This window comes from Megalops cyprinoides, chromosome 24, assembly GCF_013368585.1.
Source record: "Megalops cyprinoides isolate fMegCyp1 chromosome 24, fMegCyp1.pri, whole genome shotgun sequence".
Lineage (NCBI taxonomy): Eukaryota > Metazoa > Chordata > Actinopteri > Elopiformes > Megalopidae > Megalops > Megalops cyprinoides.
In genome coordinates this window covers 989,026-1,016,525 of record NC_050606.1, presented here as the reverse complement: position 1 = coordinate 1,016,525, position 27,500 = coordinate 989,026, and the positions used below count along the sequence as shown (strand labels likewise).

General features: G+C 53.8%; 2 protein-coding genes across 2 annotated transcripts in view; one reads left to right on the top strand and one right to left on the bottom strand.

The window, feature by feature from the left end:
- Positions 1–11,352, top strand: part of acin1a (apoptotic chromatin condensation inducer 1a) — a 29,477-nt gene extending 18,125 nt beyond the window's left edge. The window contains 11 exon segments of the mRNA XM_036519482.1: positions 1,989–2,073; positions 5,616–5,661; positions 5,773–5,960; positions 6,269–6,439; positions 6,559–6,742; positions 6,853–6,998; positions 8,245–8,352; positions 8,935–9,042; positions 9,200–9,536; positions 10,052–10,152; positions 10,929–11,352. Coding sequence (XP_036375375.1) covers positions 1,989–2,073; positions 5,616–5,661; positions 5,773–5,960; positions 6,269–6,439; positions 6,559–6,742; positions 6,853–6,998; positions 8,245–8,352; positions 8,935–9,042; positions 9,200–9,536; positions 10,052–10,152; positions 10,929–11,294 — 1,840 coding nt within the window. The 3' untranslated portion in view covers positions 11,295–11,352.
- An 11,038-nt stretch (positions 11,353–22,390) lies between these two features.
- The window catches only part of mmp14b (matrix metallopeptidase 14b (membrane-inserted)), a 16,913-nt gene continuing 11,803 nt past the window's right edge, over positions 22,391–27,500 (bottom strand). The window contains 11 exon segments of the mRNA XM_036518871.1: positions 22,391–22,659; positions 22,661–22,731; positions 22,734–22,885; positions 23,063–23,178; positions 24,165–24,315; positions 24,548–24,686; positions 25,069–25,244; positions 25,519–25,680; positions 26,441–26,748; positions 26,900–27,022; positions 27,229–27,377. Coding sequence (XP_036374764.1) covers positions 22,446–22,659; positions 22,661–22,731; positions 22,734–22,885; positions 23,063–23,178; positions 24,165–24,315; positions 24,548–24,686; positions 25,069–25,244; positions 25,519–25,680; positions 26,441–26,748; positions 26,900–27,022; positions 27,229–27,377 — 1,761 coding nt within the window. The 3' untranslated portion in view covers positions 22,391–22,445.

Below are 27,500 nucleotides of genomic sequence, written 5' to 3'. Positions count from 1 at the left end.
GAGATCGCGGGGCAGCGCTGGGTGAATCCGGCTCTCCCCTCCGCTCCGCGATCAGCGCCGGAGCAGCCCTCCCTGCGCCCGGCCGCCGCCGCCTGGGCGATGCGTATTTTCGGAAGCGCGGAGTGATTGTGTCCGTGTGCGTGTCTAAGCGCACCCGGGTGGGGGTGTTGGGGGAAGGGGAGGCGGTGGGTATCGCCGGCGCTCATTGTAAACTGCAGCTCGCTCTCCCTCGGATAAATAAATAACGAATGCGCTGCGTTTATTCGCGATGACGCTGCGGTCAGGTGTGCGTTTCATCCTATGAATAAAATAACGTAGACGACGGTGCCGAATCGCTCCTGCACGTTTTATTACCGAGCTCATGAGCAGTAATGAGGGATGATTTCTGACCTTTGCCGGGAAGTGGCGTCGCTCCGGAGGTTGCTCTGAGTCGGTTCGGTGAAACGGCACGCTGTTACGCGCTCATGGGGGCCCAGAAGCCTCGACGTTTTAGGAAATAGCCCAGAAGCACGTGCACTGGCCCAGGGCATGCCTCCTGAAGCGTTTTCAGCCTGCTGCTTTCTGTCTTTGGGCTCCTGGTTTTCGCAGAAGTGGATTGAGTGTGTGTGGGTAAGAGGCTGGGGAGAGCTGTGCTGGAGGGCAGCACATGGACAAAATGCGCTTTAGTTCTGCTAGTGTTGCAGAGAGAGAGGAAGGTTGCAGGTTTGATCACTGCTTCTGCTGCAGATAAATCAGTGCTGCTGTTGCGTTCAGCAGTGCTGGGTCTCGCTGCTGCTCCACAGTCCTGTCCTCACCACTCTCACATCCCTGCCTGGCCCGCACCGGTTCCGCTCCCTGTAAAGAATTTCGTCCTGAACTCCGTCTGTGTCGCTGCTTTGTGGAGGGCACTGCTGGCTGTCTCCGTTGTGGTTGCTGGAGAGGGCTGGTTGTGGCTGCAGCCTGGGTTGGAGGCCGTGGTGTGTGAGGCAGGGTCGTGAGGTTCACGTCTTTGTTATTTTGGGAGTAGTCAGAAAAGCCTGATGTGACACTGTATTCTGGCAGCTGGCCCTCTTTTTCTCTCTCTCATTCTGTCTGAATTTTTCTCACTCGTTTTCTCTCTAGCCTGCTCCCTCTCTCTCGTTCTCTTTGACATCCTGCTCAGAACCGTTCCTTCTTGCTGTTCCTCCTCCATTGTCTCCTTTGCCCACTGTGAAAAAGTCACAATGATTCTCCTTCCAGTTGAGGTTTATACACACGCACTCCCACACATGCACGCGCACACGCACACACGCGCACACACACACACACACACACACACACACACGCGCGCACACACATGTCTGGCCAGTCTGAGTGCAGTATCGTTGCTCATGTCCTCTGTATGCCTTTACTAACTGCACTGTTTCTCCAGTCTCCCTGACTGCAGGGCTTCCCTCTCAGTGTGTCTGAGTGTAGACTGGCTCTCACCTGCGCTCTGACCCTCTCTCACCTGCGCTCTGACCCTCTCTCACCTGCGCTCTGAGTGTATAAGCTCCAGCGCTGACACAAAACTAATGTCACCTGTGCTATGTGTACGAACTGTGCTGACCAGCGTTGTTTGTGTGTTTGTATGTGTAGCTTATGTTGACCTTCAGAGTGTGTGTGTGTGTGTGGCTTATGCTGGCCTGCAGAGTGCATGTGTGTGTGTGTGTGTGTGTGTGTGTGTGTGTGTGTGTGTGTGTGTGTGTGGCTTATGCTGGCCTGCAGAGTGTGTGTGTGTGTGTGTTTGTGTGTGTGTGGCTTATGCTGGCCTGCAGAGTGCATGTGTGTTTGTGTGTAGGTTATGTTGACATACTGTGTGTGTGTTGGCTAAGCTGACTTGGGGTGTGTGTGTCTGTGTGTATCTATGTGTGTGTGTGTGTACGCGTCTGTCCGTGTGAGTTTGTGTGTGTGTGTACGCGTCTGTCTGTGTGAGTGTGTGTGTGTGTGAGCTGAGCTGAGCTGACCGGCGTTGTCTCCTCCTCTGCCAGGGAGGGGAAGCAGGCGGGCATGTCGGAGTCTGGGGGCCCTGAGTGTGAGCAGGCTGCTGAGAGCAGCGAGGGCCGTGTGGAGGAGGTAAGACCCGCCGCGGCCCCCGGGGGCCCCTCTCAGCTGCAGCCTCAGACCTCTTTACTCAGGGTGACTCTCCGTCACTCCGCTGCCTCTCGGTTAGCATCGCTCTGGGGGTGTTGTAGTTTCTGGGTCCAAAGGCAACATCATTCCCTCCCCCCCTCCTCGTCTTCCCACCTGTCCCCTCGCTGTAAGAAGCTGTAATCAGTGCACACATGTTGGTAGATGTAATGTTTATAATACAGGAGAGAGAATGTGGGCGCTCCTTTTCTTTAGCAGTAAAGTGGTTGGTTCACATCCCCAGGATTAAGCTGTTTCTCTGTGTTAATCGCTGTATCTGTATCAGTGCCTGTAGAAGCCCTGGTGGTAGAAACCTGCCATTTTGTCCTGGTTTCCCGATGTTGCCTTGAGTCCCAGCAGGCTGGAGGACCTTTGGGCTTAGTTAGTTATGTTTCCACGCAGAGATGCTTTTGCAAGTGGAAACGGAGGTCTCAGCTCTTACTCTGAGGTCCATCTTGGGGAATTGCGTGGATCTTGTATTTATTCAGTGGGAGGTGATGCATCGGCCCACACTGTACCTGCACAGAGCCGTGCCTTTTACAACGAGACGTTCGACACAAAAAGTCGTGCTGGCACTCTCAGCCTGTCAGACTCCCTTTGTTGCGATTGGCTGTGGAGGAGCTGGCTGGGCCGAGCGTGGCACGGCGCTGATCTGGGTACAGTGTGTGCCTCAGTGCTGGCGTGGGAGAGCAGGGGTGGGCGCTACAGCCCTGTACAGTATGTGTTTGTCTTTGTGTCGTCACCTCGCTGAGGCTGTCCCAGACAGAAACAGCAGGGGGCGCTGTCACTGTGGATGATGTTTAAAACCCCATTGATTGCTCTGTTGTAAAGGTGCTCATGCCTCTTCCATTGCCCCTAATGGTACCTGGGTACTACTGCCACTGCACCCGCCCCGCTATGGCCAAGCGCCGCGGCGGTACCTGAGATAGGCCCCCAGAGTGCCCTGCAGCCAGACCCCGCTGCCGACGGAGGCTGCCACTCCAGCCAGCGCGCCGGGTGCTGACACTCAGGAGGCTGACAGGGGCTGTCCATTGGACTGTACTGAGGGGGCGTGGTCTGTCAGAGGAAGGTCCGCCTTCACACGCTAAGCCCTGCCCCTTTCTGAAGCTGAGCCCCGCCCACCAGAACTTTGCCAGAGTGAGCAGGGGGCAGTGGAAAAGCCAGGGACAGCAGACAGAATACACGGCTACAGGGCTGAATGGCTTCATGCTTTGAAGCGCACATGGACACTGAAACGAACCCGTTTGCAAAGAGCGCTTTTCCTCAGCCAGCAGCATGGCTTTTGTTATGTTTTTTTTGGTGTGTCTGCAAGTGGAACGGCGGCCTTGATGTCTGTGGGGAAATGTATACTCACAGTGCGTGAGGGATTTCCATGCACCGGCTGTCTGTCCTCACCTCCTGAAGGAACAGACACGAATGCCTGCCTGCCAAAGCATCGAAACTGTCGCAACCAGCCTGACACCCACAAATGGCTGGTACTCATGGACTTCAGCACTGGAAAGAGGCCAAGCTTCAGATTCCACAGATGGATTGCAAAGTGGCCTTTTCTCCTGATAAATGTTTCAGCTTCGGCGTGAAGGACATGTTTTATTTTTGGTTTAAAATGGCTGGCCTTCGCCCACAGGATTTTCCCAGAGCTCCATGGACAGTTGTAGCCTTTTCTGTGGCTTACAGTCGCCTTTGAAAACGGGCATCTGGAATACAGTGACCAATCGGCAGAAGGAGGCAGGTCTTTTGCCAGAGCTGGACTGTGATTGGGTTAATCCCTTTGGCATGACAGTGAAGTGGGGAGTGTGGGATCTTCGCTGCTGTGGAAATGGACACTGTTACAGGGCCAGTCGCTGCTCCCTGCGGGGCCCTGGGGCCAGGCGGCCCAGGTCTGCACACTCCACACATTGCCCAAAAAACCTGGAAAGCATCATGTGGCGTCTGAGGGACAACAGTGGGGTTGTGTGAGCCCAAGCCTAAGACTGTGGAAATGAAAAAAGACTCCTCTTCAGAAACAATCCCATGATCTTCTCTGCTCAAAGCCTTATGCCTGCCACCCCCCCCCCCCCCCCCCCCCCTCTGTGATTGGTTGGGGAAGAGGGGTTCCTGGTCAGTGGCTCACTATGATGCTCCTCTGTGAGAATGAGACTGGTCTGAGTGAGGGGGAGGGACCAAACCAAGTTCAGCATCGCCCCCCCCCCCCCCACCCCCCAACCCAGCACAGCAGCACTGCAGCCACTGGGTACCTGCCACACACACCCAGTTCCACAAGACTTCTCTGGGAAACCAGGCTACACTGCCCACAGCCAGTCACGAAAGCCTCATCCCTGCAAAAAAGCAGCCCTGAAAAGATCTCCTCCTGTCATCCTGCCAGTCAGCGCACACTCAAACTCAAGCCCCGCCCACACTCTTCAGCCATCCTCTGATTGGACCCTTGTTGCCTAGATACAGTACACACAGCTGGTGCGATTGGGCCATAGCCATGCCAGTGAGGATCAGGTGTCAATGGTACCAGGAAATAACTTGTCATTTTCTCAGTTGTTGTAGTATTTGAATTTTACTGATTATTTTAAACATGCGTTTGCTCTCAGGGATCATTTTCTTTTTATCAAAAAATGGAGCAATTGACTAAAGAGAGTACGGAGGCTTTAACTTTAACGGTTGCTGCAGTGTTAACGTAGCATCCCTCGCTGAGGATGATGGTGTTTTGTGTTGGTGGCTCTGTGCGTAAGCTGCAGCAGGCCCCTGTAAAACACACGCTGCTGGCCTCTCACTCTCTGAGTTTAACCTGCACAGCCAGATACTGTTTGTGTTAATGCACAGGTGTGTGGGGGGGGCGGGGGGCTGGCAGACAGACAGAGGCTTCAGGGCCTCCCATTCCCCCAGACACCCCCTGAGGGGCTGAGAAGCATCGGCCTGTTCTGCAGGACGCTGTGCTTGAGGACGTGGTGCTGCCGGCGTTTCCGGCAGACGGACTGCTCTGTGCGGGGTGTGAATGGATGGGACGTGGTCACAGAGCGGTGGATCTGGGCGGAGTGCAGCACGACGCCCTCAAACAGCCCTGCGGCACCAGCACACACATTACAGCTAATCAGCATTAGTAACGTTCACTGAAACACTGCAGTATGTCCTGCCACTGCCACAGTAACTCAGCACTCTATACTGCCCAAAATACACACACACACGCACACACACACACGTACACACGTTTACACACAGACACATGTACACATGCTATGGTTAAAATCTGCTGAATTCAGCTGGGGTGAATGTGGGCCTGGCTGTCTGTCACCCCCTCCTTCTTATGCCTTTTCTGTGCTTTAAAAAAAAAAAAAAACGTTGATAGCTGTCAATCTCTCCCTCTTTCTGTCTATCTCTTAATCTTGCTCTCTCTCCCTCCCTCCCTCTCTTCCCCCCTCCCTCTCCCATTTGTCTGATGTCTCTCTCTCACCTTTCCCTCCATCCTGGGGGTCTTTTTTTATCTCCTGTCTTTCTTTCAGAGCACCACTCCTAAAGTGTTCACTGCCCGGAAGATCTCCCTGAGCAGTGAGTATGACTCGCGCACACACACACAAGTTCACACTTACACACAATACACACACACCACAGTCTGAATTTGCACTGCACTCTGATTGGCCTCACCGCTCTCTCTCTCAGCAGCCAGTAAGCCGTCCCCAGGGGGCGGGGCTGTAGGAGTGGGCGTGTCCGCGCCCGCAGCAGTGCCCCAGGGCCCGCAGGGGGAGGCGGAGTCCGGAGGCCCAGCGGGGAGGAAGAGGAGGTGGGGCTCCAGCACAGCAGTCACAGCCAAGAAGCCCTCCATCAGCATCACCACAGACTCACTGAAGGTACAGCACTCATGCAACGCTGAAACAACGTTATACTAACATACAGCACAGTCCAGCAGCCCCGTGCTGAGGTGCCGCTCAGTCTCTGAGACACCGAGCCGTGTAGGGCTCGTCCGCAGGTGTGTAAACGTGTGGCTCTGAGCTGTGTAAACGTGTGGCTCTGAGCCGTGTAAACATGTGGCTCTGAGCCGTGTAAACGTGTGGCTCTGAGCCGTGTAAACGTGTGGCTCTGAGCCGTGTAAACGTGTGGCTCTGAGCTGTGTTTGGGTCATATGACTGAGTGCTGCTGTGAAAATGGCCTCCCGCAGTCTCTGATCCCGGACATGAAGCCGGCAGCAGGCGCGGGGAGCCAGGAGGCGGTGGTGGAGCTGCACCCCGAGGAGGGCCGTCTGTCCGGGGACGAGGAGGGTGCCGAGCAGGGCGAGGCCGGAGAGCCCGGCCTGGACAAGGACCTGAAGATCCGCCGCACCGTCACACAGGTCAGCGTTCGACAGCAGCGTACGAGAGCAGCAGAGTTTGGAGCTGTGGGTGCTGCTGCTGCAGCTGTGTGTTCAACAGCTGTGCTCACTGCCCCTCCTCTCTCCTCTACCTGTCGCAGGTGGTCCACGCGGAGGGCCAGGAGAACGGACAGAAGGAGCTGAAGACAGCAGAGGAAGAGGAGGAGGAGGAAGGAGAGGCAGAGGCAGAGGGGGTGACCAAGGAGGAGAATGATAACAGCAGCTTCCAGGTGGCCATGGAAACGCAAACCCCTGCAGCCGCACGCGAGGTGGAGCTGAAGAAAGGTGAGCAGTGCTGTCGGCTCGCTGGAGTCCTGGCTGTTACGTGGAGGGTTTTTCCTTTCCTTAAAGTCTGGTTACCCATAATTCTTGTGGATGCCTCTGCCCCCCCCCAGTTACCCCCAGCGACACTCTGGTGCGACGCTCCATCAGCCAGCAGAAATCGGGGGTGTCGATCACCATTGATGATCCAGTGCGAACAGCCAAGCAGCCCTCTCCCCCCCGCGGCAAGGTCACCAACATCGTGCACATCTGCCACCTGGTGAGACTGCAGAGACTGCACACAGTGCTCACACCACACACATGCTACACAGGACTCGCTCACACACTGCTGTGGCTCACACCACACACACGCTACACACCACACACACACTGCACACCACACACACACTACACACCACACACACACTGCACACCACACACCACACACCACACACACACTGCACACCACACACACACTGCACACCACACACACACTACACACCACACACACACTGCACACCACACACACACTGCACACCACACACACACTGCACACCACACACACACTGCACACCACACACACACTACACACCACACACACACTACACACCACACACACACTGCACACCACACACACGCTGCACACCACACACACGCTGCACACCACACACACGCTGCACACCACACACACGCTGCACACCACACACACACTACACACCACACACACACTGCACACCACACACACGCTGCACACCACACACACACTACACACCACACACACACTGCACACCACACACACACTGCACACCACACACACACTGCACACCACACACACACTGCACACCACACACACACTACACACCACACACATGCTGCACAGGACTCACTCACACACTGCTGTGGCTCACACCACACACACGCTACACACCACACACACACTGCACACCACACACACACTACACACCACACACACACTGCACACCACACACCACACACACACTGCACACCACACACACACTGCACACCACACACACACTACACACCACACACACACTGCACACCACACACACACTGCACACCACACACACACTGCACACCACACACACACTGCACACCACACACACACTGCACACCACACACACGCTGCACACCACACACACGCTGCACACCACACACACGCTGCACACCACACACACGCTGCACACCACACACACGCTGCACACCACACACACACTACACACCACACACACACTGCACACCACACACACGCTGCACACCACACACACACTACACACCACACACACACTGCACACCACACACACACTGCACACCACACACACACTGCACACCACACACACTGCACACCACACACACACTACACACCACACACATGCTGCACAGGACTCACTCACACACTGCTGTGGTTCACTCACAGTCACACTCATAGTGTGACCCCGCCGCGGCCTGACCTCTGACCCTGACCTCTGACCCTGACCTCTGACCCTGACCTCTGACCCGCGCTGCAGGTGCGGCCGTTCACTCTGGGGCAGCTGAAGGAGCTGCTGAATCGCACTGGCACCGTGCTGGAGGAGGGATTCTGGATCGACAAGATCAAGTCCCACTGCTACGTCACTGTGAGTCTGCGTCCCCCGTCTGTCTGTCCCTCCCACTCCCCGTACCTCTGTCTGTCTCTTTCCCACTCCCCATACCTCTGTCTGTCTGTCCCTCCCACTCTCCGTACCTCTGTCTGTCTGTCCCTCCCACTCTCCATACCGCTGTCTGTCTGTCCCTCCCAGACTCCACACCAGTTTATACAGCAGTGTTAAGCTGACCCGTCTAATTCTTTAATACAGTGCATGTACAGGAGCTGCCTCAGGCTCTGTCTGCTTTCCTAAGAACGGGGCTTTTTCTGTTCACGTGCCGCCAGAGCTGGGACCTGGCAGTACCAATCCAGCAGACCCAGACTGTTCCAGCAGCCCTGCTGTACATATTTGGATCTTAAACTTGAGCTCTGCCTCATACTGCGGTCATGGGGGACTCTCTGAGTTTCTTTGAGTTTTATTCAATATTTTTTCTGCTTTCACACTGTCCCTCAGTACTCCAGCACAGTGTTAACCCTGCCCCTTCTCTCCTCAGTACTCCAGCACAGTGTTAACCCTGCCCCTTCTCTCCTCAGTACTCCAGCACAGTGTTAACCCTGCCCCTTCTCTCCTCAGTACTCCAGCACAGAGGAGGCAGTCGCTACCAGAGCTGCTCTGCATGGTGTGAAGTGGCCCCAGAGTAACCCCAAATTCCTCAGCGTGGACTTCTGCGAGCAGGACGAGGTGAGTGTCCAGCTTCCCTAACCCTGCCCAGTTAGAATGACTGACAGCAGACATGAACCCCACCTCCTTTAAAATGACTCTGACTGACAGGCAGTGACCCCGCCCCACTGTAGAATGAATGATTTACCGGCTGTGACCCCACCCCCTGTCTCTCCAGCTGGATTTCCACCGGGGGCTGCTGGTACCGGAGCGCGGGGCGGAGGAGGACCGCGGGGGGGCGGGGGCCGCGGGGCCGGCGGGGGCCCCCCCCTCGCTGCTGCCTGAACGGGAGCGGGGCGCGGGGGGCGTGCGGGACCTGTGGGCGCAGAGAGAGAGGGAGATGGAGCGCAGGGAGAGGGCCCGCGCAGAGAGAGAGTGGGACCGCGACAAGGTGCGGGATTTCGGCAAACCCGGAGAGGACCGGGAGGGAGGGGCCAGACGCTCCCGCTCCCGCGACAGAGAGAGGAGGCGCAAGGAGAGGGGCAAGAGCAAGGAGAGGAAGACCGACAAGAAGGGTGAGTGTGTGTGTGTGTGTGTGTGTGTGTGTGTGTGTGTGTGAGTGTAATCGCTGTGTGTGTGTGTGTGTGTGTGTGTGTGTGAGTGTAATCGCTGTGTGTGTGTGTGTGTGTGTGTGTGTGTGTGTGTGTGTGTGTGTGCATGTATGTAATCGCTCTGTGCGTGTGTGTGTAATCACCCTGTGTGTGTGTGTGTGTAATCGCTCTGTGTGCGTGTGTGTGTGTGTGTAATCGCTCTGTGCGTGTGTGTGTAATCGCTCTGTGTGTGTGTGTGTGTGTGTGTGTGTAATCGCTCTGTGCGTGTGTGTGTAATCGCTCTGTGTGCGTGTGTGTGTGTGTAATCGCTCTGTGCGTGTGTGTGTAATCGCTCTGTGTGTGTGTGTGTAATCGCTCTGTGTGTGTGTGTGTGTAATCGCTCTGTGTGTGTGTGTGTGTGTGTGTGTGTGTGTGTGTGTAATCGCTCTGTGCGTGTGTGTGTGTAATCGCTGTATGTGTAATCGCTCTGTGTGTTACAGAGAAAGCCCCAGAGGAGCCCCCAGCCAAGCTGCTGGATGATCTGTTCTGCAAAACCAAAGCTGCCCCCTGTATATACTGGCTCCCTCTGACTGAGCAGCAGGTGAGACACCCCCCACTCCCTAACCCCTAACCCTAACCCTACACCCTTACCCCCTAACCCCCTAACCCTACACTCCTACACCCTAACCCCCTAACCCTACACTCCTACCCCCTAACCCCCTAACCCTACACTCCTATCCCCTAACCCCCTAACCCTACACTCTTATCCCCTAACCCCCTAACCCTACACTCCTACACCCTAACCCCCTAACCCTACACTCCTACACCCTAACCCCCTAACCCTACACTCCTACCCCCTAACCCCCTAACCCTACACTCTTATCCCCTAACCCCCTAACCCTACACTCCTACACCCTAACCCCCTAACCCTACACTCCTATCCCCTAACCCCCTAACCCTACACTCTTATCCCCTAACCCCCTAACCCTACACTCCTACACCCTAACCCCCTAACCCTACACTCCTACACCCTAACCCCCTAACCCTACACTCCTACACCCTAACCCCCTAACCCTACACTCCTACACCCTAACCCCCTAACCCTACACTCCTACCCCCTAACCCCCTAACCCTACACTCTTATCCCCTAACCCCCTAACCCTACACTCCTACACCCTAACCCCCTAACCCTACACTCCTACACCCTAACCCCCTAACCCTACACTCCTACCCTCTAACCCCCTTACCCTACACTCCTACACCCTAACCCCCTAACCCTACACTCCTACACCCTAACCCCCTAACCCTGCATCCTGTCGGCGTTGCGCTGGTGTAGCCGCTGTGTGTGTGTAACCCCCCTGCGTCCCCCCCCCCCAGGCACTGCAGAGGGAGGCGGAGCGGGCGGAGCGGATGAAGGAGAGGGAGCGGCGGCGGAAGGAGCAGCAGGAGGAGGAGGAGCGCAAGCGTGAGGAGGAGCGCAGGGAGAGGGCCAAGGGCCGGGAGAAGGAGGCGGGGCCGGGGGCGGGGCCGGCGTCGGGCGGGGCCGGGGCAGGGGCGGGGCCGGGGGGCAGCGGCCGCGGGGCGGAGGCAGACAGGGACAGAGAGCGAGACAGAGACAGGGAGAGGGGCAGAGACAGGGAGGCGGAGAAGAGGAGAGAGGGGTACCGCAGGCCAGGCGCCCAGGGGGCCAGCCGACGCTCACGCAGTCGCAGTAACCCCCCGCCCCGAGACAGGCGACGCTGAGAGGGGGAGAGAGGGGAGAGTGGGGGAGAGGGGGATGGAGAGAGAGAGGAGAGAGGAGAGGGGGATGGAGAGAGAGGAAGAGAGGGGGAAGGAGAGAGAGGGGGGAGAGAGGAGACCCTGCCCAGCATCAGCCATTTGCTACAGCACAGCCCTCTCACACACGCACTATACACATACACACACTCTCACCCACACACACACACTCCACACATACACACACTCTCACACACACACACACACACACACACAAAAAATATACACTCCCACTGACACACAGACAGGCACATGTACTCTAAGAGTCATACTAGCGCGCACACACAATTCGAAGTCACACTCAACACACACACACACACACACACACACACACACACACACACACACACAATGCCTGAGGAGTGTCTCTCACAGCACGTGATGATCATAGAGGAGGAGAGTCTGGCCTCTGCCACTGGGGGTGGAGCCGGGCTCTGGGTATGCCCTCTCATTGGCCAAGCCCCTCTGTCACTCACAGAAAGAGGTGTGGTGCTGTCACCTCTGCCCTGGCCTTTTCGGCGAGCCGGCCACCCACAGGCACAGCCTGAATCGCGTTTCCTTTTCCATGATGTCGGGATTTCTGTTGGGTTTTCTTGTTTTTTTTTCTTCTTTTTTTGGCGTGGGTGTGGCTGTGACGTTCCCCCCCGTCGTGTCCCTGGCTGTGAGGCTCCTGGGCGGTGCTGGCTTTGAGTAGGAGGCGGGTCTGTGCCGTCAGAGAGGGGAGACAGCTGTGAGCTCAGCATTCCCCCCCCCCCCCCCCCCCCCCCCCCACTGCCCCGTGCGCCTGCACATCACTAAGCCAGTGTCACCGGCGACGGGACCGGGCTGGGTAGAGTTTAATATTCATAGAAAGACTGTTTTAATATTGTTTTTTTATCTTATAATTTTAGTACAAAAACTAATTTTTGTTTTTCTTGCTTTTTTTCCTGTAAGTGCTGAATGTACAAAGAATAAAAAGGTAAAGTTTACACCTGCCTGGCGTCTTTATGCCTCTGGAGCCTGCTTCGTTACAGAGTGTGAGGCTGCTGCGCGGGGCACGCTTTTACAGCATGTCAGTCTCCGCACTCTCCATAGCAACAGAGGCCATGGGAATCTGTCCGCTAATCAAACGGTAAGAAACTCTGCAGTTTCAGCCTCCCCATGTGTGCCAAACAGACTCTGAGAAAAAACAAGTGGAATCCAGCAGAAATCCAGATTTATATGTCAGTGTTACAGGGAAAAGGAGCTTCATGAAGGTGCCATCATCAGGTGACACTTAGAGTGGTTCCAGGTCTGGCGGCCACACTGTAAGGACGTGGAGTCTTGGAGAAAGTGAGGGGCAACAGGAATGCTTCCTGGTATCGGACATGAACTCTGAAGCCCCTGAGCTTCAGTGGACTCACTGGAGAGGGCGCTGGTTTGACTTGCGGAAGCATTTTAAAACGGCTCTGCAGAGGACGTCTCAGAATGAGATGGTGTAGGTTGAAGTCGCAGGTGACGGATGTGTTTTTTCCTCCACAGTTGTTCATGCATGCGGCATCTTGCCAGGATTCTGGGAGGTGATGCAGTTTGGACTCCAGGCAGAGTGACGAATCTGTCAGATCTAAATGGCTTATTGTCATTAAACCTTTTATGTTCTTAATGTAACGGTCTCTGGCAGCCTACTGCGGGGAGAGGGAACCAAATGAGTTCTGCACACCGATACTGAAATATTAAAGAGATTAATTTTTCTATGCTGTATGCAGTGTACGGTATGAGCTGTAAATGTATATGTACGATATGAATAAGGTTTGCTTAATATAATTAAAACTGGGTAAGGAGTGAAGGTCTGTATAAAGCTGTCTCATCAATTTCAAAAAAAAAAAAAATTCCACAGTGTGTCCACCAGATGTCAGTGTTTCACCTGTAATTGGCATCGGCAGCCGGCCACCATTTTCTCTTCTGCTGAGGTGCAGGCTGATCCAGCCAGTGACGGGAATGTGTGAGCAGATGGGGTCGGTCACTGCGTTTTCACATGCTGCTGTGTTTAACTGTGATTTTGTCTTATTGTGAGTTTTGAGTGTGTTGTGATGCTGCTGAATCTAACGATATATAACTTGGTCATCAGATCTGTCCGTGTGTTTGTGTGTGTAGTGTGTGTCAGTGTGTATTCGGCTCTGTTATGCTTCTCTGTGTGTAGTGTGTGTGTGTGTGGTGTGCCTGTGTGTGGTGTGTGTGTGTGTGTGGGCAAGGAGAGCATAGTAGGGGAAAAGTGTGTTGATGGCGCAGGTGGATGGTAAAGTGAGTGTTACTATGGTGATGGGATTTGATGGTCTGCTAAATGATTGCACAGGCAGTCAGCCCCCCCCCCCCCCCCCACACACACACGCACACACAAAGGCCCGTCTCACATGACTGTGTCCCCAAAATGACTCCACAAGCATTCAGCATTTTAAACAGGACTGTAAGTGTCACAGCGTAATGTACACATACAAATGCATGCAGTGTTAGTGTACCGTAGTGTCAGTGTGTATATACTGTATTAACCCTCTCTCTCAGTGCAGTGTTAGTGTGCTGTAGTGTCAGTGTGTATATACTGTATTAACCCTCTCTCTCAGTGCAGTGTTAGTGTGCTGTAGTGTCAGTGTGTATATACTGTATTAACCCTCTCTCTCAGTGCAGTGTTAGTGTGCTGTAGTGTCAGTGTGTATATACTGTATTAACCCTCTCTCTCAGTGCAGTGTTAGTGTGCTGTAGTGTCAGTGTGTATATGCTGTATTAACCCTCTCTCTCAGTGCAGTGTTAGTGTGCTGTAGTGTCAGTGTGTATATACTGTATTAACCCTCTCTCTCAGTGCAGTGCGATCATTGATAAAGATTCAGGGCTCAGACCCTGGAGGCCTGGTGTTCCAGGGCCCCCCTCTTTGGGCCTTCGCACCCTGTCCCACGTGCCCCCACCCCGTCCTGAGCTGCAATGGTTTCTGTTTGTTATTGTTTTTGTGTCTTGCAGGCCACATCTGTTAAAATGATTGGATTTTGGCTTTAATCAGTTAAATCAAAAGGAAAAAAAAAGAAATGAAAACACTTGTTACTGTCAACATATTTCAGTCAATAATCCTCTTCTGATCCATGATATAATCAAGTCATTTACATCCTTACCATTTACATCCCTAGGAAGTGTATGTGGCCTCTCTCCCTCTCTCTCTCTCTCTCTCTCTCTCTCTCTCTCTCTCTCTCTCTCTCTCTCTCTCTCCCCCTCTCCCTCCCTCTCTCTCTCTGTCTCTCCCTCCCTCCCTCTCTCTCCCTCCCTCTCACTCTCTCTCTCTGTCTCAGGTCTGGTTGCCGTCTCTGCCGAGCTCAGCACGGCTGCCCTGTAATTACGCCTCGTCTGTCGCTGAGGAGCGCATTTTTTTGCGCTGACGCAATACAGAGCCGACCCAAAAGCCCCTCCCACCTCCCGGCCCGGTTCTGATCCAGCTGCGGAAAAAAAGAATGAGCGGACAGATACATCTCTCAAACCCGGCATGTTTTTAAGCCTTACCCCCTTGTCCTCTCTGGATGTTCGAGATGTTATGTTTTTTTCAAGGATTGACAATTACAGAAAATTTAATATCATTAAAGATCAGGCCTGTTGCCTTGGAGATGTGATTGGTGTTGAAGCTGCATGCGGCTCGGTTGTGATGATGTCACCCCTCGCATGATTGATGGGAGAGGCTGGGGTCCCTTGGCGGCACGGGCTGGGCGCTCTCGCTGTAGTACCGTGTGTCTCCAGCCGAGGCCGCCACTGATGCTGCGCGGTCGTCTGGGGTTCTGTCCAACCGAGAGACCACGCGGTCACATGGACTCACCTGCTGAGGTAATATTCACCCGCTGTCAAGATGAATATACATTAATCCACTGTACAGTGATGTATTGCCTAAATATGATTTTTTAAAATATGTTAATGTCATTATTACAGTCCTTTTCAAACTTGAGACATGCTCGTGTCTGTGTTGGCAGGAAGTCCTGAGGGCATAATCCTAGGTGTTGGTGAGGTTCAGTAGAGTATAGTGTTCCTCAGGTTCACTGCTTCAGGAAACCTGGACAACCTCCCTCTGAAGAATGATGAGGGGCTTGTGTTCCTTCCTCCCAAATACACACACACACACACACACACACACACACCAGCTCGCCGGCAGCTGACCCCAGAGCCCTGACCGCTGCTGCAGTCAGTGAGGGCAGACGGGGGTGGGGGCTGACGCTGATGACGGTGCAGTCAACACAGGTCCCGGCCTTGTGAGGCGGAAAACCGCACGACCCTCTGAGCTCACAGACACAAACACACTCGCCCGCTCCGCTTTCGGACTGAGCTTCAGATGTGGCCCTTTGCGGTCCTATCCCCCCCTCCACTGCCGCCCCCCCCCCAATCCTCAGCTTGCTTTGTGTTTGGATACGGGAACCAGATGTTGCTTATTACGCAGAAGTCAGAGAAGGGGGATAGGGATGGGGGGGGCGGTAATGCAGTCCATTAACAGAAAGGGAGGGAGGGGGAGGGGGAGTGGGAAGGTCTCTGGCCTGTCTGTGGGGAGAGGGAAGGTCTCTGGCCCGTCTGTTGTGGTCTGGGAGCTTTATATGTAGCCATTGCGAAAGGTAAAGAAGTTCATTCTTCTCACAGCAGGCCCGGATTGAAGCCGGGGGGTTTCCTGGCGGATGTGACTGGGTCAGGATGAGGGAGGCTGGGCAGGGCCTGGGGAAAGGGACCTGATTCAGCACACTCCTGCCAGGGAGTCACGCCCTGCTCGGTTTGGGAAGCCGTGCCAGAGGCGAAAAGGCATGATTAAGTCAGAAATGTTGATTGTTCAGCTTTTGACCACTTGTAAAATATTCACACACTAGCCCCTGTCCCTCCCAACAGCCGCCCCCCCCCACACACACACACAGACTGAGTGTCCCAGTGCTCCAGCTGCTATAGTATTTTTATAAAAGTTTTGTGCAGATTCAGCTTGTAAGGAGGAGAGAGAAAGCCAGCATTCCAAATACCAAAAAGAGGCACAGAAGGTCTGTTTTAAATAAGCGCACACACACACACACACACACACACACACACACACACACACACACACACACAGAATATTTGCTTTAAATGCGATTGGATTTTTCCGTTTGGCTTTTCCATCACTGGATCTAAAGACACTGCCGGGGATAGAGAGGGAGTGGAGAGAGAGTGAGAGAGAGAGACAGAGGAAGGGGGGGGGGGGGGGGGGGGGGAGTGAGAGAGAGAGGGAAGGGGGTGCAGGATGTTTCCCGTCCCTGTGTGGCTGAAGGTTCTCCCGGTACCTGCAGCATAGACACAGGTAAGCGGTGGGACACACTGTCTCACACACAGTGACAGCACACAGACAGCGTGCATGCTGGGAAGGCCTGCTAATTCAGCATGTGGGTTACTGTGTCTGTTTGGTATTCAGCGCAGGGGAGTAGATGATGATCTGGGCTTTCGGCATATTTGGCAGGATGTGGCTTGTCCAGCTGCTTGTAATTGAAGCCATGTGTAACCTACATAATGTGCACATGCACGCACGCACTCACTCACTCACTCACTCACGCACTCACTCACTCACGCACTCACTCAATGCACGCACTCACTCACTCACTCACTCACTCACTCACTCACTCAATGCAGGCACGCACTCACTCAATGCACGCACTCACTCACTCAATGCAGGCACGCACTCACTCAATGCACGCACTCACTCACTCACTCACTCACTCAATGCACGCACTCACTCACTCACTCACGCACTCACTCACTCACTCACTCAATGCAGGCACGCACTCACTCAATGCACGCACTCACGCACTCACTCACTCACTCACTCACTCACTCACTCACTCACTCACTCAATGCAGGCACGCACTCACTCAATGCACGCACTCACTCACTCACTCACTCACTCAATGCACGCACTCACTCACTCACTCACGCACTCACTCACTCACTCACTCAATGCAGGCACGCACTCACGCACTCAATGCACGCACTCACGCACTCACTCACTCACTCACTCACTCACTCACTCACTCAATGCAGGCACGCACTCACTCAATGCACGCACTCACTCACTCACTCACTCACTCATTCACGCACGCATTCACGCACGCACTCACTCACTCACGCACTCACTCACTCACGCACTCACTCACTCACTCACTCACTCACTCACTCACTCACTGGTACGCAGCAGAGACTGTCAGGTCACATGACAGTTTCACAACACCTGAAACATTTCCGTGCCGTTCTCCATGAGCTGCGATCTGCAGCAGAAAGCTGCTGCTTCACTTCATGTGACTTTAAAAAAAAATAGAATGAGGAAGATCCCTGCACAGATGCGAGTGTCTGACAACACCAAACAGAGAAACAGAGGGATATGGAGGGAGGGTAAGGAAGGGAGACAGAGAGAGAGGGATATGGAGAGAGGATAAGGAAGAGAGACAGAGAGAGAGAGAGGGATATGGAGGGAGGATAAGGAAGAGAGACAGAGAGAGAGAGAGGGATATGGAGGGAGGGTAAGGAAGGGAGACAGAGAGAGAGAGAGAGAGAGATATATGGAGGGAGGGTGAGGAAGGGAGACAGAGAGAGAGAGAGATATGGAGGGAGGGTAAGGAAGGGAGACAGAGAGAGAGGGGGATATGGAGGATATATTGCTGAAGCACATTCGAACAGAGACAGAGATATGTAGAACACAAACTTGAACTGCTGACAGAATAGAAAAAATAAAGCAGATGGATGAAGCAGAGAGATTTCACAACATCTGATATGAGGGAGATTTGGAAGGAGTATGGATACTGTAGAGAGGTTTAGCGGTAAGGAGTATGGATACTGTTGAGAGGTTTAGCGGTAAGGAGTATGGATACTGTAGAGAGGTTTAGCGGTAAGGAGTATGGATACTGTAGAGAGGTTTAGCGGTAAGGAGTATGGATACTGTAGAGAGGTTTAGCGGTAAGGAGTATGGATACTGTTGAGAGGTTTAGCGGTAAGGAGTATGGATACTGTAGAGAGGTTTAGCGGTAAGGAGTATGGATACTGTTGAGAGGTTTAGCGGAAGGAGTATGGATACTGTAGAGAGGTTTAGCGGTAAGGAGTATGGATACTGTAGAGAGGTTTAGCGGTAAGGAGTATGGATACTGTTGAGAGGTTTAGCGGAAGGAGTATGGATACTGTAGAGAGGTTTAGCGGTAAGGAGTATGGATACTGTAGAGAGGTTTAGCGGGAAGGGGACTTCAGAGAAATATCTGGTATTCAGAGTGAAAATGACCAGTAAGCAGAAGACTGAGAGCATCCTATAGGTGATGAGGAAAACACAAGCTGAAGTGGAATAAAACACTCGAGAGGAGGGAATGGGCATGACTGGAATAAACCATTCGCAGAGAGGTTAAGTGGGGAGAGGGAGTGTGGGGGGGGCGGGGGGTGAAAGAGCACAGAAGGGGTTTGTGGTGAGCTGGGGAGTGTTTTCAGTTAAAACCCTTGTAAAAAAAGTCAGTTTGCTGTGAGTGAGGAAACAAGCTCCAGTTACAAAGAGGAGAGAGAGAGAGGGAGAAAGAGAGAGAGAGACAGAGAGAGAGAGAGGGAGAGAGAGAGAGAGAGAGAGAGAGGGGGAGGGAGAAGGGGAGAGAGAGAGTGAGAGAGCAAGGAAGAAGAATGCTGAGGGTGTTTTTAAAACTGCAAAATCAGCTGAGAAACACATACTAACACACAGTCACACATACACACACACATAGACAAACACAGGCACACACACTAACTCATGCAGAAATGCAAGGGCTTCGACTCTCCCCCACACACATTTTCGGACACAACTCACACACACACATTGGCAGTGCAGACTGTAGGAATTCCAGATGTTGTTGATGGAATTCTGCAGGATTTCTGGCTTCCAAATGTGAATCTTTCCTGTGACCCCCTCTCCCCCCCGGCTGTCCTGTCTCGTGATTCCACTTCACCGTGCAAAACAGCCCCCCCTCTCGCCCCCTGTCTCGCTCCCCCATCCATTTCCCCAGCCTGCTCCTCCCATGAACCATTGCCTGTCACTTCCTCAGGTGTGATACGACAGGTATCACAGCAGTTCCGCCATTGGACAGGTTGAGCAGTGGCGTGTGATTGGCTGGAGGAGCTGCTTCTCCACGCCACACACCAGCAGTATGTGACATCATCATTCCTGGCCTCACTCTGCACCTGGATCACATCCCTGCTTTCCAAGCCCGGGATACTGCTGCCAGGTGCCACGCTGCCACTGAGAAAGAGAGAGAGGGAGAGAGAGAAAGCGAGAGAGAGAGTGAGAGAGAGAGAGGAGGGAGAGAGAGAGAGAGAGAGAAAGCGAGAGAGAGAGGGGGAGAGGAGGGAGAGAGAGAGGGAGAGGGAGAGAGAGAGAGAGGGAGAGAGGAAAGAGAGAAAGAAAGAGAAAGAGGGAGGAAGGAAGGATAGAGGAGTGCAGGAGAAAGAGAGGAGGCTCAGACACCCTGAACATGCACACCCAGGCTTACTGGAAGGAGGACACGATGTCACACAATGTAACTGACACATGGCTGAGTGAGCGCATGTGACTGTGTGTCTTTGTGGTTGTATCTCGTAGTGTGCATGTATTTTGTTTATGTCCTCTAGAGTGAGTGTGAGTGTGTGTGTGTGTGTGTGTGTGTGTGTGTGTGTTTGTGTGTTTGTGTATTAGTGTATGTGTATATGTCATGCTCATAGACCACAAAGAAAAAATGTGAGACATTTTTTAAAAATATTTTATTTTGATTTTGTTCAGGAAGTATAAAAAAAGTGAAAAACAGGCAAGATCTCATTCCCTTACTTCATATCATCATTATTATTAATATCATTATTATTATCATTGTTATTACTAATATTTTGATTCATTCCTTACTAAAAACAAACACAAATTCATAATGAGTAACAATAACAAAAAGATTCATTCTTATATTTCCAATCTATTTGATATATCAGCTGGGAAAACACAGGAGGGACAGACAGCACCCCCTCCCCGAGAAGCAGACAGCATCGCACTGCGGACGTTTCATTTTGCCATGTGACTCCCGGTCCAGCAGGACATGTGACAGCGCAGAGAGGAACACGCGTTCAGCGAGAACAACAACAACAACACTCATAATAACAACAACAGTAACGGTAATAACGCTAACCGTCACAAACACAGTAAGATTTAAGGTGTTATTGTAGGAATAGTACGAACAGAACTCAGACAAGCCCCTCCGGCTGGGAGAGGCAACACCAAGGACTGACTCCACCCACTTTAGAAGCACAGGGACAGGGGGACACACAGACACTGCAGTGTGTGTGTGTGTGTGCGTGTGCGTGTGAGTGCATGTGCGTGCGTGTGTGTGTGTGTGTGTGTGCGTGTGTGTGTGTGTGTGTGTGTGTGTGCGTGTGTGTGTGCGTGTGTGTGTGTGCGCGTGTGTGTGTCTGTGTGTGTGTGTGTGTGTGTGTGCGTGCGTGCGTGCGTGTGTGTGCGTGTGCGTGTGTGTGTGTGTGTGTGTGTGTGTGCGTGTGTGTGTGTGTGTGAGTGCATGTGCGTGTGTGTGTGCGTGTGAGTGCATGTGCGTGTGAGTGCATGTGCGTGCGTGTGTGTGTGTGTGTGTGTTGGGAACGGTGCGTGGCAGAGGCGAGGGTTGAGGCTGTGTTCTGTGTGTGGGGGAATAGTGGTGCTGGGGAGGACATGTGTAAAAAGCAACCCATCCTATACGGGAATCCACCTGCCGGGTTTTTGGGTTGACCGAAAGGGGTTGTAGGTAATGGACACTCAGAACGTGGTGCATTGAGGCTGGGCGTGGCCGGGCGTGGCCAGGCATGGCTGGGCGTGGCAGGGCAAAGCCTGTCCAGCGCTAGGTCTGGAGAAGCAGGGCATTGTGAAAGATGAGCTGGTAAAATGGGCTGTCTCTCTGCCCTGGCTCTCCTTTGGCACCTGGGCACGGCGGCGTGAGAGGTCCCTGCCGCACGGCATTCTGGGAGCACGCCAGCCTTCGCCGCTCCCAGGGAGACGAGCTTCATCAGAGACTGCGATTGGCTCCACTGGGCTAAGCCTGGCCACTGCTTTCAAAGGACAGTGCACCCCTAACCCTCCCTCCTCTCCCTCCAACCCTGCCCCTCCAGAGAGGCCACGCCCCAGCCACGCCCACACCCCTCACTCACTCACACACCACAGCACTTGTGAGCACCACCCCAAGCTACACTTTTCGACCAGCCCAATCACTGACCTTGGGTCAGTTTCAGTATTTTCCACCCAATGGTTATGGATGAGTGGCAGTCTGATCCTGGATCAGACCCAACTGGCCACCATGTTGTTGGCCCGGCACACTTGCTGCATCCTGGCAGAGGCTGCTTTTTACAGTGGCCTTTTAGCGGGTCCGTTTTACAGTACTTCTGGAAGGCCTTCACTGTACCAGGGTGAGGAGCTGTGGGGTACCCCTGACCCCGCTGGGGTGTGCTGTTACAGGGGTACAGGACGGGGTGTGTTTCGGGGTGAGAGAGCGGGGGACTGTCACTCAGGTCTGAATTCCAGGGGTAAAATCCCACAGGGAAAATAAAACACTAAAAAAGGAAACATTTAAAAATGCTAAACAATCAGCAATTCAGCTGGCTTCGTCAAGTCAGAGAGAGAGAGGGAGGAGGGCCGAAAAGAGGAGGAGAGAGAGAAGGAGGGAGAGGGGGCAGGAGAGAGCGGTGAGGGAGGAGTACAGGGCACTGACTTTGCAGATTCTGTGCTGTGTATTTTTTATTTTTCTGTGCAGAGTGGAGTGAATCTCACTCTGCATCTCACTCTCTGCATTCATGAAGAGACACACACACAACAAAATCAGAACATTTTGCAAGGGGAATGTATTTTTGACTTCTAAACATAAAGTATATATTCAAATGTGACAAATAATCGCCACTTAGGGATATGAAATCGGATGCATTTGTTACGCAGCTGATCTGAAATGTCCTGTATTTTCCCCCACACTGCTGTGCATTCCCCTTTCAGAGCGTACCTTCGCTGCGTGGATATGAGCACACGGAGAGAGACACAAACATGCCTCTGCATCAATATCTCTCTCTCTCTCTCTCTCTCTCTCTCCCTCTCTCCCCTCTCTCTCTCTCTCCCTCCCTCTCTCCCTCCCTCTCTCTCCCCCTCTACACCTTGTCGAGCAGGGATCGCTGGCAGTACAGGAGGCGTCGGGGGGTGCCGTACCTGCGGAAGAACAGCACTGCCCCCAGGGCACAGATCACACACACCAGCAGCAGGAGGGGCACCACCACGGCCGCTGCTCCTGCCCCGCCCCCGGCCCCGCCCTCCTCCTCCACCTCGATGATGATCACCTCAGTTTCCTCCTCCTTGCCCTTGTCCCTGCCGCCTCCTCCGCCTCCGCCTCCGCCTCCTCCTCTGCCTCCGTCTCCACCACCACCTCCTCCTCCACCTCCTCCACCACCTCCTCCACCGCCGCCAGTCTTGGGGTCCTCCTCTGGACAGCCCATCCAATCACGCAGCGCCGATTTGGGGAAGCCCGGCTCCACCCGCAGCTGCTGGTTGTTGAACTTCCAGTACTTGTTGGCCTTGTAGAAGTAGGTGTAGCCTGCCGACAGAGGGGGGCGCGGTTAGTCAGAGCGTCGAACCGCAGTGCCACACTGGGTGTGCTTTTTACCGCACGCTGGTGTACCCCAGGAGGGTAAAGTATTTTAAAGTCACATTAAAATCGCCAGCACGCATACACACACACATGCACATGCACACGCACACACAGGGCCCGTACCTCCATCCTTGCTCATGAATGCAGCTTTGAGGTTGTCGGGCACACCCTGCCACACGCTGATGGGTTTGGGGTACTCGGGGTCCACCGCCCGGGTCTTCTCATTGAATCTGTAATACCTGAGACACACAGGGACACCAACCTTAACCACACGCAGAAAGAAATACAGGAAACAGATAAAACACACAGATGCTTTTTGTAAGTTCTTGTTCAGATGGTGTATATTTATTATATGTTCTAATGTTTTGTTCATGCTTTGGGGACATAAATGTTTTATATTACTTGCCAATTATATGAATGTGGAAAAAAACTGTTGAGAGAGAAAGAGGGAGAGAGAGGGAGGGAGACATTTGTCCTTCTGTAGAAATGAACAGAGAGAGCTTAATACAGTGTTATCTGACAGATAATGACGAGCAGGCTGGACGGAGCAGGAGAGTTTGAATGTGCTGGTAATTCCTGTTGTGCCTCTGTTTCACTGAAACTCATTTTGGGTGACTATGATTACAATCTAGAAACTGAATCCTACAATGAGAACTCCAGAACATATGGAGAATAGCCCCCCCTCTCTCTCCCTCCCCCCCCTCCCTCTCTCCCCCTCTCTCCCTCTCTCTCTCTCTCTCTCCCCCTCCCTCTCTCTCCCTCCCCCCCTCCCTCTCTCCCCCTCTCTCCCCCTCTCCCCCTCCCACTCACTCCCACCCCCCCTCACCCCCCCCCCTCTCTCTCTCTCTCTCTCTCTCCCCCCTCCCTCTCTCTCTCTCTCTCTCCCTCTCTCCCCCTCTCCCCCCTCTCTCTCTCTCCCTCTCTCCCCCCTCCCTCTCCCTCTCTCTCTCTCCCCCCTCCCTCTCTTCCTCCCTCTCTGTCTCTCTCTCTCCCCCCTCTCTCTCTCTTTCTCTCTCTCTCTCTCTCTCTCTCTCTATTGTCTCTGTGTAACCTTAGATGTATGAGGGGAGGGAGAGACAGAGGTGGAGAGGAACTTCAGTTCTGAACAGCAACACAACTGAATGCAGCCTGCAGCAGTCACACACAAGCACAGAGTCAGCTGATCACAGGCAGACAGGCAGACAGGCAGACAGGCAGACAGGCAGGCAGGCGGACAGAGACTCACTTGTTTCCTCTGAAGAAGTAGGTCATGCCGGTGGGGGTGTAGTAGAGGGCAGAATCCAGTCGGTCTTTGGGGAGCCCACTGCCCAGCTCCTTCAGGGGTTTGGGGTACCCCAAGTCCAGGTTCGACTCACTGAACACCCAGTACCTGTCACCTGCAGAGAGAGCAGCTTGTTTTACTGTCTGTCAGGTACACAGGTACACAGGACCGTGTCCCGGCCAGGCAGAGCCACTGCTGCAGCAGAAGCTGAGAGAAGGGTACTGAGCTCCTGCTAAATGCAGTGATCAGGGGAGGGAGGAGGAGGAGAGGGAGGAGGAGAGGGAGGAGGAGAGGGAGGAGGAGAGAGGGAGGAGGAGAGGGAGGAGGAGAGGAAAGGTGGGGCGTACCCTTGAAGAAAACAAATTTCCCATCATCCCTCTCATAGGCGGCGTTGATGGAGGCAGGCAGTCCCCTCCAGAAGTGTCCGATGGGCATGGGGTACCCATCCAAAACCCGGTTATGCCTCACCCGCCAGAACCACTTATCCTGCAGGGGGCAAACACTCACACACTTAACACAGCACACACTCAATACACACTCACTTAACACTGCACACACTCAATACACACCCACTTAACAATACACACACTCAATACACACTCACTTAACACTGCACACACTCAATACGCACTCACTTAACACAGCACACACTCAATACACACTCACTTAACACTGCACACACTCAATACACACTCACTTAACACAGCACACACTCAATACACACTCACTTAACACTGTACAAATTCGATACACACTTAATACAAAACACACACATTTCATGCAAAACATTCATACATACACAAAACACACACACCTTTAACACAAAACATGCATATGTACATAAATGCAGCACACACACACTCTGTACCTTGAAGACAAACATCTCTCCCCTCAGGATGGCGATGGTGTCAAAGTGTCCGTCGCAGATGTTGGGGCCGTAGGGGGGCCCCCCAGGTTTGTGCGGGGGGTGCGTGGGGCGGGGGGTGACTCGGGGGGTGCGGGGGGTGACCCGGGGGGGCGGCTGGGGGCCAGCGGATCCAGACCCTGCAGGACAGAGACCTGTGAGACCCGCGGCCTGCGGTGTGGAGGAGCGGCTGCCCCACTGTGCTGCTCGCTCATGAGGACCAGATCCACGGGAAATAATAACATTCTGTTCGCTAAGAGACTGTGGACAGCAAACACACCACTGTGTGAGCGTGAGTCAGAGTGTGTATGTGTGTATTAGTCAAAGTGCGTGTGCGTCCCTAACAGAAGCCTGATCTACACCCGAACGCCACAGTGCAAGAGTGTGTTAGAGTGTTGTGAGAACGTTCCTCACCATACAGCTGCTGGATGCCACGGCGGTCGTCGTCTGGCAAGACGAAGTTCTCCGTGTCCATCCACTGGTAGAATGGCGCCATGATGGCTGAGGGGTCATTGGAGTGCTCCAGCCCCAGGGCGTGGCCCAGCTCGTGCACCGCCACCAGGAACACGTCATTACCTGAGACAACAGGGACACCTCACTACCTGAGACAACAGGGACACGTCATTACCTGAGACAGAGAGCTCTGAGAGGCAGAGAGCTCTGAGAGGCAGAGAGCTCTGAGAGGCAGAGAGCTCTGAGAGGCAGAGAGCGGTGAGAGGCAGAGAGCGGTGAGAGACAGAGAGGCAGAGAGCGGTGAGAGACAGAGAGGCAGAGAGCGGTGAGAGACAGAGAGCTCTGAGAGGCAGAGAGCTCTGAGAGGCAGAGAGCTCTGAGAGGCAGAGAGGCAGAGAGCTCTGAGAGGCAGAGAGCGGTGAGAGGCAGAGAGCTCTGAGAGGCAGAGAGCGGTGAGAGGCAGAGAGCTCTGAGAGGCAGAGAGCTCTGAGAGGCAGAGAGCTCTGAGAGACAGCGATGAGCTGGATCCACACACGGCTGTGCAGGTCAGGAGGTGAGGGAAGCGGGGACTTCAGATGGAATTCTCCATCCCCTGCTGCACTGGCCCCAACTCCACAACAGCTCCTCCTCTTACCCCAGAGCTGCCCCTCCCCCAGGCCCGGCACTGTGGGGGTGCACCCCCCCGTTGTCTCCTTATATCCCCGTGTCTACATAGATTTAATGCCTTTCTGTGCACCCCCGTGGATTGCAGTTGCACCCCTCTGTATTGTCTCGTGGTGCCGAGCCTGTCCTGCCCGACCTCCTCTCCTCTTCTGCTTCTGTCTCCCTTTCACACCCTCCCGTCTTCCCCTCTGTTTGGCTGTGCCCTCCCCATCTCTCTCACCGCTTAGATCTGTGTTGCCGGTGGTCCAGGGCTCCGCAGCGTCAAAGTGAGTGTCGCCCCCTATGCCCTGGCCGGGGAAGTACGCGTGGGCCAGGAAGCCCCCCTCTCCATCGAAGGGGCTGCTGTCGCCATGGAAGCCCTCGGCGAAGAAGAGCATGATGTCGGCGAAGTTCTCCACCTTGTCGCGGATGTGGTGGTAGGGAATCTCGCGGAATCGCAGGGGGGTCACACTTTCCCACACCTTGAAGGCCTTTCGGATGGCCTGGAACGTCTCATACTCCCCCACCTTCGGGGTGTAGTTCTGTATGCTGGATGAGAGAGAGAGAGAGAGAGAGTTTTGAGGTGTAGTTTTGTACACTGAAGGAGAGAGAGGTTTTTTAGGGGTGTAGCTCTGTGTGCTGAAGGGGAGAGTGCGTTTACTCACAGATGGAGTGAAAGGCTTCCTCCCTCTTTACTCACCAGAAGGTGATCTCTCTCTTTTCCCACTTCAGCCCCTGAATGGCGTAGCGCTTCCTCCTCAGGTTGCTCTTCAGCTCCGCCCCAAACTTGTCTGGAACCCCACACCTCGGCTTCTTCATCGCCCTGGCAACCGGCACACACAGACAGAAATGTAGCACTGCAGTTTTGGAGTGATAAAGTAGAGTAGTGTAGTAGTATTTTAAAGTTGCAGTAGTTTTGTAATGTAATAGTAATGTAGGATTGCAATACTGTAGTGGAGCAGTTGCAGTAATGTAGTGTAACAGTTTTGCAGTGTTGCTGTACTGTATTGTGCAGGTTTTGTGACTCACTCTATGGTCTCGGCGTCGATGGAGCCGGTGATGGTCAGGCCGTAAAATCGCTGCATGGCGGCGATGGCGGTGGTGATGGATTGCGGAGATCGGATGGACTGGGCGCGGAGATCACCTGGCGGCAGGTAACCATACTGCTGCAGCCACGCCTTAAAAAGGGAGAGAGGGTTAATACAGGATACACACACTGACACTACAGTACACTAACACTGCACTGAGAGAGAGGGTTAATACAGTATATACACACTGACACTACAGCACACTAACACTGC